The 14,293-nt window shown below is 36.1% G+C and overlaps 1 protein-coding gene across 1 annotated transcript in view; it reads right to left on the bottom strand.

Annotated features, from left to right (window-relative positions):
* MTUS2 (microtubule associated scaffold protein 2) overlaps positions 1 to 14,293 on the bottom strand; it is a 273,935-nt gene that overhangs the window by 140,785 nt on the left and 118,857 nt on the right. Inside the window, exon 4 of the mRNA XM_072404531.1 lies at positions 1,700 to 1,906. Coding sequence (XP_072260632.1) covers positions 1,700 to 1,906 — 207 coding nt within the window. The remainder of the gene's footprint in view (positions 1 to 1,699; positions 1,907 to 14,293) is intronic.

Below are 14,293 nucleotides of genomic sequence, written 5' to 3' on the forward strand. Positions count from 1 at the left end.
ATGCATCACAATTCTAATTCATTCTTCAATAGGGAATATACAGATAGGTAGAAATTGATGTATTCTATAAGATTAAACATTGTAACTTTTAGTATACAATAAAAAGTGTATTTATGTGGTCAAAAGCCATTCAAGGAAAAAAAGACCTACCGAGCAAGACTGCTGACTCTTTACTATTCTCATTATCATGTAACACCTTATTTAAGTCATGTCAAGGCCTCTGGCATTCTCATGAAAATTTCCTCAAATTTCCGATGGTTTCGCGAAATTTCGGCGAACTGATTTCACGAAACCATCAGAAGATAGAGGAAATTATAACAGGAGGGTTCACAGGGGATTCACAGGATTCCCTGGGAATCCTCCTGTTTGCGATCCCCAGGGCACTAGAGGTTAATCAACCTATAGTGCCGTGGATCGCACACTGTTCTCAATGAATGCGACCACGGCCGCATTCATTGAGAAGATCCCCGGCACTAGAGATTAATTAACCTCTAGTGCTGTGGATCGCAGTGGAACGGCAGATGAACTCTCAATAGAGAAACTCCATTGAGAGTTCTTCTGCAGTTCCAATGCGATCCCCAGGAACTAGAGGTTTATTATTATTGCAGTCTTGAGAAGCCTGTTTGCGATCCCCGGCACTAGAAAGTTAAATAGGGACAAGTCTCCCCATTCGAAACTTCTAGTGCTCCCTGATTGGCTGAGGAAAGTATTCCTCAGCCAATCAGAAAGCACTAAAGGTTATGAATGGGGATACTTGTCCCCATTTAACCTCTAGTGCCGGGGATTTCACACTGAGCTGATCAATAAATGCAGCCGCCACTGCATTCATTGATCAGCACAGCCCGCAATGTTTTTTTTTTTTTTTTAATTCGAGCTCGATCCGCAGAATTACACTGGCCATTCTCACTTACAATTTCGGTAAGCGAGAATGGACGAATTCACAGTGTGAACGAGTTTTAAAAACTCGCTCGCTCATTCTTAGTCAAGACCCTAATTACTTGGAGTGCGACTGTCCCTAAATCAAATCATTGTTTGGTGTGACTACCCTTTACCTACAAACCAGCATCAATTTTTATGGGTATACAATGTCAGGGATTTTGTAGGATTATAGTAACCAATCATGCCAAACAGGTGCTAATGATCCTCATTTTCATATGTAGGGTGTAACACAATCATTAACTGAAGTAAAAACATCTGTGTAGGAGGCTTAAAACTGAATGAGGGACAGACAAACTCTTCTGCCAAAGTGAGGTTGTAGAAGAGAGTTTCATGTCACAGGTCATACACCATGGCAATACTGAGCACAACAACAAGACACAAGGGTACTATAACAGCAAGGTCTATTCCAAAGTTTTTAAGAAGACTGGGGTTTCAAGATGTACGGTTCAAACTTTTTTTGAAGAAACACAAAGACATGGGCACCAATATGGACTGTAGGTGCAGTGGTCAGTCAAGGAAACTTGGCATGTAGAAGTTTATTCAGTCCCGGCAGCTGCAGGGGAAGCCAGGATGCGTCAGGTTTTCTGACAGATGAAAACAGCGATCAGGCAGGTAAGGCAGAACAGTAATATGCCTTATACAAATGTTTTACTCATGTTTCCAGTGAAAAAAACAAATACTATGCCTACCAACTGTAGCCATGATTTGCCATACACACACACTGAAAAAAAAGTCACAAGACCAAGGAATTAGGACTTACTATTAGGTGCTCTGTTCTGATCACTTTGAATGCTTTCGCTGGACTGATTGCTGGACAGTGATGACACACTGGAGCTCCGCACAAATCCAAAGGCTGCTAATTTAGCCGCTGGCAGTCTGGAGTAGCCAGGAGGACGAAGGGCAGTCTGACAAGGCTTTGGGAGATTTGACTTTGCTCCATTTGTAATAGAGCCCTTCTTAAGATCCTCTGTGGAAGAAAAAGTCACAAGTTTACTTTGTGTTACTTTGTTGTTTGTTACTTTGTGTTGTTTACTTTGAAGCAAGTGCATGTACATATTTAAAAACAATAAATATTCTTTTTTAAAATAAGTATGCATGATAAGGACCAGTCGATGGACTTATTTTACTTCAAGAGGGTTTTGCAACCCTATACAATGCAAAAGCAGGTCAAATGCAGGTCAGAGCAGGGTCAACTGCTTATGCACCTGTCAAATACTTTCAAATACGTTCAGAAATGCCTCACATTTATGGGTCTGTAAATGCAAACCCTTAAGGCTAGAAGTGCTTCCAAGCAGCTATATAAGGGTGCATGCCAACAGCTATTTTTGGCTACATTGATTGTTCTCTACAATGGGAAAGGGAATTTTACACTTTATATGGAAAAATCATTAATGATAACATGATGCTCTAACTTTGTGTGATCGACTGCATGTGTAGCACTTGCTATCATTAATCCCAGGCATTTGCTGAGTTTACTAACATGATTGCACTAGAAAAATTCACCATGTTCACCATGTAAAATCCCAATTATCAGCACATAAGATAGTCACTTTGTCGCTTAGTTCTTTCTAAATTGTTAATAGTCCAGGGACCAAGATACTATTTTTAGTCCACATCCATCAATTTTGCATAAAATGCAACAAAACATATTAAAGGACTTTTAAGGCACTAATTCAATAGTATAAGCACACGTTTATCACATTATCACAATAAAAACTAGTTCTCTCCAAACCCAAAGTCAAACAAGCCGTTGTCAATGGGAAGGTTTAGATATGTTAAAGGTGACCAACTATAACATAATATTTACTCTTCTCTCTTATCATATAGGTAGCAATACAAATAAAATATGAATTTAAATAAAAGTTAGGCCTTTACATTTCAAACATTAAGACCAAATTACCAATTGTTTTTATTTGTAATTACATCTTTTGTCTTTCTGCTTGTTCTCTACTCAGCATGTAGTTATTGACCTTTCTCATGAACTGAAGGATGCTAAAAGTGTGACACCAACAACTGTGCATAGGTAGTTTGTGTATAAGCAGGAGATAAAACAAAGAATGAACATTAAAGCTCTCAAATAAAAATTGTAACGTTTCCAAACACATGCATTGATTTTAAAAATGTCAGTAACCCAATGTATTTTATGAAAATGGGAAGGATGTGTCGCTATGTTCTCGACCAAATGCCATTGAGTTTATTATTGTTAATAATAAACTGTATTTATGTGGAACAAACATATCATGCAGTGCTGTACACATGTATAATTGAAAAGGAAACATGCTGGAACTCCTTAACATTAGTCCAATTGTGGGCCCTTTAATAGTGTACAGCCTGCTGTCCTCCATGACCTGGTCTGCCATACATAAAATGTGGAATACGCAGCCCACTTGGGGTCTCAAAGCATTGAAGTAGATTCAGTTTGTAATTCCCAGGTATGAGGAAGGGTATATAAATAAGTTATATGAGCAAACTAGGGTTTTATTTTTATTTTCTTTATAGGGCTAAGTAATGAAAAACACCTTTTTTAAATTATTAATATAAAGAATACCTAATAGTTGCTATTACTAGCCAGCACAGGAAATACTGGCTTTATTTTCAGGTTTACCAGACCAAGCTTAAAATGGTTGCAACAGGGTTGACAGCTGTCACTGTTTCCTCAACCTGAACTCAGGAGGTGGGGGTCGGACAAGAGGCCCCATCAAAGTTTTGCTTGGGGCCCATTGATTTCTAGTTAGCAATGGATAAGGTAAATAAACTTACTTTTTACTTCCCCTCTAAAAGACATAAACAAGTTTTAAACCTGTGCCATAGAAATTCTGTACTTGTAATATCATATATCATAAAAAGTTCTTATTCAATAATCTTGTGTCAAATGTGTGTTTGTGTGGATGTGTATAAGAATATAGATACAAAACAAAATATGTCTATGTAGTCAGATATCGTCATAAACACAGAGGAAGAGAAGGAAAACAATATGTTAATAAAATACAAGAATGGAAGCTTCCCATCTTCTGGGTACTCCCAGATCCCAAGGATAGAATGAGTTCTGTCAAGTATGCTATATAGAGACATATGTTTATATCTTGATTTGTTTGGTTACATTATGACAAATTTGAAAATTATATTTTTAATATTCAACATTTGCAGTGTGGGGGCAGCTACACTGCACAAAAAAATTTTTAAAATTTAGATTTAAGCTTACTGCATCTTTACCCACATGGTTCATCAATAGGGAAGATTACTGGAGAATATTGTATGAAAGTTGTATTGTTCATTTATTTCTATAACTGCTTCTTAAAGTGGAACATAAGTCCCACTTTGAAAAATGGCAGTCAGGCACTGCTCAGCTGTCAAATTTCGCTGAGTTTCACATGAGCTGCTCAGTGTTTGTTGGCAGAGACACCCCGAAAATCTCAGCTTTCTTGTGGGTGCAGGGAATAGATGAGCTCCAAAGTGCCTTGGTCGGACTAACATCATCCCAGTCTAGCCAATTAATGTGGCCGAAGTTCAGAAACTGCAGAAGGAGAAGAAGGAAGAGGATGGTGGTGCCAGTGCAGCCTGCCTTCAGTCTTGCACTGTTGTAAGGGCTCCTCTCCTGATCTGAAATTGCATACTCTGATTTCATTGCACACTGTGTGTACATTAGAAGCAGCAGCCAGTCAGATAAAACCAGACTAATTTTATAGCTGTAGGGCATCCAGCATCATTTAGCCCTTTCCTCCCCAGCCTAACTGTCCCTAGCCCACCCTTTTAATTCACTGATTGTCATGGTGGTGGGTGCTACCACAGCTTTCTGATTTTAGGAGAATTGGCCCCTTCCACCAGCTATGATTTGCCTGCATTTTATAGAAAAGAACACCGATTATGTGATGTCAGCATAACTTTAATATAATATTTAATGAAAAACAATTGGTTTTGTTTATGATTTCATTAGCATGTTAACAGGAAAGACAGTACCAGTGAATGCAGATAAATGCTAGATTAAAGTAAACTTTTCTTAACAATATCAAAGATGATTAGAAATAAAACAGAAATGAATAAACACATATTACATGAAGTTACTAATACACAGCTGTATAATAATATTATCTGTCTCTCCAATATATATCTTACATACAATGGATTATTGATATCACAGCTCTTTCCCAGACATCGCTGCAAGTTATTTCCCTGACAGTTACAGGCTCACTTAGAAAAGTATAATTTATATAATGGCTTTCTCTTGCTCTCTTCTCAGGTCTGCCATGTATCTTTCTCTGTGAACTTTCACATTTTTTCCATCACTCTTATTTGTTCCTGTTCCTGTCTTAAGCCAACTACTCTACTGCCACTTTCTAACCACTTGATCTGAACCAATGTATTCTGACCTCTCTCAGTGTGACCTTGTCAGACAGCTTTTTATTTAATTTACTTCTGTACAGTGCAAGACTTTTACTTCTGTGGCAAAGCTCCATACTTATCTCTTTCCAATAACAAACTGGTCTAGATGGTGCACAAATTTTTTAAGATACACATTACTAGCCCTTCAACAGAAATGTTTTTTGACCATGCATGGCAAATAAAGAGGTTAAAGCAGGTTAAAGCAGACCTCTACATATACATATATTTGTCTTCTTTTTGTTATCTTGTGCATGCGTAACTCATCAAAATTTAACAGCTTGGCAGCAAACAGACGGGAAAGAGCATTTACTGCAGAAGCGGTATTGCCTGCCCCTTTCTGCAGTAACCACCTGTCTAAATTGTTAATGTTGACATTTTGGGCCTGATTTATTAAAGCTCTCCAAGGCTGGAGGGTACACTTTCATCAGTGAAGCTGGGAGATCCAGCAAACCTGGAATGGATTTCTTCAAAGTCTTTTGTTTTTTGCTATCAAAAATTTTCAATCCTGGACCAGATCCATTCCAGGGATTGAAATCAGGGCTCATAGAAAGTCACTTCAGAATGGTCCAATCTTTTGTTCTTAGACATTTTTTAGTGCATCCATGACTTGACCAAGAAAGAGCTTACACTCTGCAGTTTTGCTCCAGAATACCTTAACAGTCTTGACATTACATTGTTGAATGTAAATTCTAGACACCTGTACCAGCAAATCACTCTAGTTGCTTGCACAGTTAAGTAATAACTATCAAAAATCTTCAAAAATCACAGCAAAGGGTTATATATATCAATGATCTGACAAGATATCTAGCCAACATTACCTTGTTGTTTGCCTATTTTTTGCTAAAATTTGATTTTTTACATCCACTCATTACTTCATGGTTAATTTTTTATATTAAATGATTATTTATCTTTTTGGGTGCAGCCATAACACAAGATGTCCCACACCACCGCTCAATTTTAAATTTAAGTGTTTATGAAGGTAGAATATACTGTTTTTTGTTTTGTTTTGTTTTTTTTTAAGAAAAGTAAATTACCTTTTGTTTCTTTTAAGTTCTAAACATTATGAATTAGGAATAACATAGCTATATTATAACTAGAATTTCCTGTAAACAACAATAATTTAAATCACAGAAATATTCTATATGCAGAAGTCAATTCTATACACTGCTTGGAAAGTTCACTAAAGTTCCCCGGAATAACAATATGCCATTAAGCCTAAGGGTAAGATTCAGATCCACGGGCTTAACAGTTCACTCTGCAAATCTTATCTGCAGGCTAATTTATTGCCTGCCAGCTAATAGAATGATGTCTGCAATTCCAGCCAGAATATTATATTTGGAACTGCCTTAATTATAATCCTAATTGTGGTGTCACTACACAACACACTTTCGGTATTCTAACGTAAAACTTGGCAGTTATAGAATACTTAGTGCTGAATTAAAATGATATTGGCCTAGCTCATTTTGAATGGGTCTAAGTTGTGTTAATTCACAAATTTATCAGATGCTAATGATACTAAAGTTACTTACTCAATATTCCACACTCAGACCTTGTTTTCATTTTAGTTAAGCACATAATTAGACTGTAGATTTCGAGTGTAAAAGGATTGACGAAAATGTTTTTTTTTTTTTCCTTGGGGTCACTAAAAGAGGAATGTGGACAAAAACAGAAATGAAAACCCTTTAGGGATTCTAATCCTTCTTGTTCTATTACCAAAAAACTAGATGTGAACTAATAGCACTTCTCTATATAGTTTTTTTAGTAATTATTAGAGATAAGCAATTAGATGGAGTAGATTTGGGTTTTATGCAAATCACAATCAAATTATATGCAAATTGCACTGACATGAAAGTGAGCCAATCAAATATAATAATTATTCTTGCAGGAGTTAGATTGGCTCAGTTTCATATCTGTGCAAATTTGTATAAAAATGTCATTTAATTTGCCTAAATGTTGCATTTTCTGCATGTCATTGATCATCTCTAGTTACTATGATCAGGATTAAAATGCTTGCTGCATGTAAATATTTTTTGTTTTAATGTGTTTTCTGAGTTATCATTATCTGCCTGTCCCTATTTCTGAAAAGAGACTGTTCACATAGCTCAGTAGCCTAAGCTGAAGGGCGTAAGTTGGAGAATTGATTCCTACCCCTATACCCTCCTTCCTTTCTGTACTATGCTACTTAGAGAGAAAGTCTGAAAATAAACCGCATCTGCTGTGCTATGTTTCTATAGTGTAATATGTTTTTATATTTTATGTAACTAGTAAAACAAGATTCAAGTAACAAAAATATTGACTTAAAGTACACATGTATAGACTTATCTATGAAAAAGAAATTACACATGTTCCTTAATTACCATTTCAACTCAGAGGAGACATTTTTTTTAACAGAAGGGAGGATTCAGGAGCTTTCCTATCCCCCAATTTAAAGCCTATTGAACCCCTTCTTTCACCAAAATCCCTAGTTTTACCTTCATTATTTAGCCCAATACATTTCCCACATCTAGCTGAAATCTCCCTGTTTTGTTGTTTTAATACAAGAATTTTATATAGCATTAGCGTAAAGTATTATTTTGTCATTGACAACTACTGTAAAACATTTTGGACTGAGTATAATGTCGTTTTATACCCTATTCAAGCCAATGTGAAATATAAATCTATTATCTGCTACAAAGATTTCATATTTTCTGAGGTCAGCACTGCATTAGGCTGATACAAGGATAATGGAGCTAAAAATGTGTTGAATAAGGCAAACTATCAGATCACCTGCTTTTTCCTGGTGTACGTTACATAAGGAACATGTGTTTAGCTGCTGTAGGCAACACATCAGCTCTTTCTTTACTCTTAAAGCTTCAGGACCCTTTTTTTTTATATCTACTCTCCCTTTCCCCTTTTTATTGCATAGGGAATGCTTTGTCTTAAGGTGTACATGCTCCCTACGTTAGATTGTTTGCCAGAAATAGGCAATGTTTTTCACGATGTAAAAGTCATCCCTGGATTTGGCTTGTCTCTTTTTCCATACCCTCAGCACATTTATAGACATTTGAACTAAAAATATTATACAATATATTTTATATTATATATTAACTATAAAAAATATTATAGAATGATATTTATATAAAAAATAGCTCAGCAGAAGAAACTTAACTAAAAAAAGAAATAAAAAAAGAAATAATGCAATGTGCATTGAGCCCATAAGGAAATATAGAAAATCCTGTCTGTGGCCCAGACATAAAACATTTTATGGGCCACTGCAGTTATATCTGAAAATCTTACCTTTGATTAAGAGTATACTGACTTTCTAAAATACTTTTTAGCCATGCTTCACACTATTGCATTGGAGTGTTACATTACTGCAAGTTAACATAACACCTTAACCGTTAGTGTTATGCATTGCAGAGTTATTTAACAAATATGGCACCCAATGCACAAATACAGTCAAGGGTAAAGCTACTATTACCGCAACCACAATACATATTCTTTAAAAAACAGGTGGTGGTCTGTTTTTACCTTCTACCACATGCCTAAACCTTGGTAGTTTGTGTGGAGGTACATTTGGGATATTTCAGGGCTATGCACTTTGCAGTATATGCCCTATTTAAAGCTTCACTTTTACAAAATCTTGATCAAGCAGGCTATAATTGCAGGAAGGCACAAACAATGTCCCTTATCGCTCCGGGTATCTGGCAATACAGCAGAACATTCCCTTGCACTCCTGCCCTCCTATGAGGGAGTTACATCACTCAAAATGGTTGAAGATTGTCTCTGGAAGGAAGGAAAAAAGGAATATGGCAGTGCCTGCAATAGAACATGGATGGGTGGGTTGTGTGGGATTACTTCTGCTTTAATGCACATTATCACATTACAAATAGCATACTAGAGTGCCATTATTTTGGATGCCATATCAATGCCCTAACACAGCTGCACTGCAACCCACCACAATGCACAATATTGCCAATACTTCGTTGTGTTGTGAATTCCATGACTAAATTTAAGAATGTACAGTTTTGGTTGTGCATTGGCAGGATGTTCAAACGAATAGGCTGCATTAGCACAGGTTAAGGCACAATGTGTATTTGGTCATGTAATGCAATTTAAAAATGTTTATGAGCCCATGACTTTACTAAAAACAAATCTAGGCCTTATAGAACCACCATTACCACATCACAGCAAGAAAAGTTTAATTAGATTTAACTCTTTGTTTTTTTTTTATGGATAAATGTTTGACTTGATAAACCAGCATATAATATTATATGAAAAAAACCTAATGATTTTAAATGCTTGCATCACTCAAAATTGGAGCCAGAACTTTTATTTCTATTCTTTTTTCCTAGCAAAATAAAATACATATATCAGGTTTGTAAGGTCATCAAGGGGCTCACTCCCGTCTTGTTATGCTAAACTGGATGTGAGGTGAATCATCCAATGGCAACACAGACAGAAAAATAAATGATTTGTCAGATTTGTATATCTGTCTGTTCTTGTTGAAGTTTTGCCCCCCTTCCTGCCTGGTGAAACCATCAGCAAGACAAGAAATTAGGGTAAATTACTCCTACCAGACATTGGAAAGCAGTAAAACCCACAGGCGTTCTAATCCATTTCCACTCTATCCAAACCACTAAAATAACCAAATTAACAGGTGCTCTTCAATAAGGTATATTTGTTCTTGGTAAAGTAAAAATCTATGAATCAGCTTCTTAAACTGTGTTTCAGAAGTCAATTTAACTTCTTCAGAAACATTTCAATATCTTTCTTTAAAAAGTTAATGCATCTTAAGTCTACATAAATGCATCTTAAGTCTACATAAAAATTCCCAGGTGGGAGCTGCATAATTATGTTGCAATCACTTAACACATTTCACAATTGTATTCTAACAGATTCCGTGAAAGTTCTTATCTTTATTCTGAATAAATGGTTTCTTTCTATGGATTGCCAAAAACCTGTGCAAGTGTTGTGGGGTAGGGTTGTATTCATAGCACCATCAAGACTATTCTATTCAATTGTGCTGCCTGTATAGAACTAATATGGTGTAATCTGGGTCCTAGCCTTCTAAACTGCCCTCTGATATTCTTGTATTTTACAGTAAGGTGGTGTTATTATTTCTTATTATATACAGTACTCATCAAGCTACTCGAGTAACTAATAAGACTTGTATGTCAACAGGTTCATGAAATCTTTTTACTTTTGTTTTGTTTATTGTTGTCCTATCACTGCTTAACCGTCAACTGATCCAGCACAAGATGACCTTCATAACGCATATTTAACTATCATCCTTCTAAAAGTCACCGCACTAACCACACAATGTCATGATAATGCTCAAGCATTGAATGCTAAGTTAAAGGAATAAGTGATGGTTTATGCCAAATGGTTTATACCAAGAAGCATAATCATGTGGCAGAAGTCTTATTATTCAGGTTAATATTTTTTTCTCATGGCATTTATTTAGGATAGATGACAACACTTTCTAATTCACAGATAGCTACAACATACAGCAGCTACAAGTCTGTATTTCAAAAATCACACAACCGTTAAGACCAGATGATTAATGCTTTGGCCTGCTTCACCTTTATATGCCACCTTTGAGGATGCTATGCACACATTGGTACAAAAGCACTGGTTGTCAAGTTTGACAAGAAAGCTATTCCTTAGCTGTGAAAGCAGAACCGATGTCAACGGAAAATACATACTCATTGAGTGTATTGCCATGGATATCCAGAACCTAGTGTCAAAACCACCACAGGAAACATGGACAACCAGAGTATAATGCTGTTTTATAACCGCATGGACCAAATGCAAAGTTAGGGCGAAGGTTAATCTGACTTACTAATGTACACAACTCAACTGTAGGGTTAAAGAGAGCGATCACATATGCATGGGGATTAAAAGCTCCTAATTAGCAAAAAAGTCAGAGAGGACTGCATATGTAGGGAACAGCTAAAAAACAGCAATAGGTTTACATTAGGTAAATTAGAGAGCAACCTAAATTTTAGTAGGAGAACACACCAAGGAGGGAACAGCACTGGCTAAATGCCTAATGATCAGCCCATGCAAGACAGAGGCCAGAAGTATTGCTGGATTGAGAGTCTGGAGAAGAAAACCCATCTCAGGCAGGCTCCTGATAAAATTTGTCTAATCATTAAAAAAGTAATAGCAGCAAATTAGCAACATGAGGGAGAACACTCTTTAAATACTCATTACCATACATGGTGCTTTCTGTTAAATTTATTCTTAACACATAATATTTCTTGTGTGTCATCTAAATTCTAATAACTGCAGTGACAGCTTAAGTGAATAAAGTACTGGCAAGTACACCATTATTAAATAAAAAGGCAAAGCTTCAACATTCCATTACCAGTTGTCTGTAGAATCCATTTAAATGGTGTAAGTACTATCACATAACCTAGCACAAGCCCTAACTTATCTCTGAAAAGACATTAATTGAAAGCCTATTACACAAAGGTCAAAGCACATTTTGAATATGGTAGATGAAGATATAAAGAGAAACTGCTGGACCAATTTGAAAAATCTGTGTCTATGGTGGCACAAATACATCAATTTATTTCTGGAAGTTATGGAATAACAAACAGATCAAATAAACGGATAAAACTGTTGGGCCTCTTCTCATTCACTTCCTGCATCCTCATCCTTCGTACTGTTCCTCTTATCTACCTATATATCTAACCTTGTTTTCTCCTACTTGGGTCCATCACCACCTTTACTGGCCCTTTTTGACTATCTTTACTCCTCCTGGTACTGTTCATCTTATCCACCTCCAGAACCCCCTGTACTAAACCTCTTTGGGGTCATTTCAGACCCATAATGAGCCGTAGTGTTCTGCCATGGGCTCAACCTCGGTTCTAACCTATCTCATTCAAGTGAAGAGGAAACCTTGGGACCTTTTTTCTAAATGCATCGGTGGCCATTGCAGATCGCGGCACAGTTCTCTAAAGCAACAAGGCCATATTTTTGGTTGCACAGTGGCTGTTTTAGATTTGCGATCGCAGTCGCAATGCAGTTTGCCTCTCCTGTTCTCACACCAGTATTATGCAGTGCTCCAAGAAAAAGGGAGTATGAAAATGACCCTTTTTACACTGGGGTGCGAAAGGACTCCTAATCACTTTCCGGCTGTTCTCTTCCAAAACTATATTTGAGGTAGAATTAGTCATATTTTTTACATCATGAAAAACTTTCAAAATGTTTATGAAATCCATATGTTTTAGTAGAAAGCACAATTAGGTGTATACAGACACAACATAATCAGGTTTGTGGAGGTGGGACCTGAGTTGCTAGATATGAAAACCTTTAAACATGCTCCTGAAAAACTGCAAAAAGCTATCATATCCATAATTGTCAACAGGCCACATTCAATATAATGCAAAAGTGATTGGACAGGTTTGGAGCTGCCCAGATTAATTTGAAAACCCCATCCAGCTGTAAAAAGAAGCTCAGTCTTGACTTTAGATAATTTAAAGTTAACCTGTTGTTCTGCCCTTTATGAACAAAGACCAGGTTCTCTTTAATATAATTCATTTTTTCAAGCTGTGATTATGGACACTATAATATTGCATTTTGGCAAAATACACTTGCATAAAATGTTGTTCATTTGTAAGCAATGTGTTAAATGTAGTATTCTTCATATGGCATCATAGAGTTTATGACACAGGAAATGTTTTGCCAGTGTGTTGTCCACATTTGCTAAACATTGTTGATTAGCTGTTCATACTTATTGCTCGTGTATTGTCATGATTGCCAGTGCCTACATATTGCAGTAATGTGTGTTTCCCACATGTGTAGTGTTACATATGTCCATTATATTAACATATCCTAGTGCTATGATATGTCTGATTCTGTTTAATGTCTGTATTTGTCACCTAAAAGAAAACTCCAGGCAAACAGCTAGAAATATGTTGATTTATGGTTTTAACAGCCAAAGGATTTTCAGTTTTGGACAGCCATGATTATGATACAAATGTCTTTGCTGGTCAATAAGCTTGTCAGTATGTGATTGTTTTTTTTTTTTTTTTTTTGTGCGTGTGTGTTTTTGCCTTTCTTTTGTGCATTTCAAAATTGTTTACATTTAATTTTTTTTTTATTTTCTATTTCCTAACATATTTATTCTAACAAGGGAGTGTTTTTGGCACAGGGACAGAATCAGGATAATTAGAAAGAAAAGTAAAGAACCTTAGTCCTTAGACCTAAGCCCACTGCTACCAAAAATCAACCCAATCCATCTCACTTCAATCATTCCTACTGACATTTATCCAGAATTGTTACATTAGCAATTCAATAATTTTCCCTAACATTTTAGGGAAAAAAAAAATCCGAAATTCCTTCTTTATGCTAGTTCACTGTACAGTAAGGAGCCTGCAGGTGAAAAGATTACATAGGAAGTTATGCTAAATTAAAAAAATGGCGTGGTTTATTCAGAAATATTTGTGTCACTTTCTCAGGGACAATTGAGAAAATGTATATAAATCACAAGATTGCAGTAATGAATTACCAGTCCATTGGCAGGTAAAATATATATATACTATATGCGTCTGTGTTTTTACCTGTTTTCTCGGAATGTTACTTTATTAAAGGACAAAACACTGACAAATAAAATCCAATTTGTTTGGAGCACTGATGGAATTTTTCAATATATAGAAACGGCTGAGTTCATCCTGACAGTGATCAAGATACATAGCACTAATTTTATGGCAGGTGGGAGGACATAATACACACAACACTTAATTGTTGCTGCCAAGGGGCAGAACTCTTACAATTTATTTAAGTGAATTACAAAATGTAGGTGGGAGGCAAAACACAAAAAATGAAAGTGTATCCGGAAGCCTCCACTGAGAAATGATCAGATATAATTATTGTAAATTACTGTAAGATATAAACATTTGCTTTATAGGACAGCAACTAAAAAAATGTTAAAAAAAAGTTTTATTTCCTGGAACCTGTAGTTTTTTTGACTTTACAGTTCTCT

This window comes from Pyxicephalus adspersus, chromosome 1 (assembly GCF_032062135.1).
Source record: "Pyxicephalus adspersus chromosome 1, UCB_Pads_2.0, whole genome shotgun sequence".
NCBI lineage: Eukaryota > Metazoa > Chordata > Amphibia > Anura > Pyxicephalidae > Pyxicephalus > Pyxicephalus adspersus.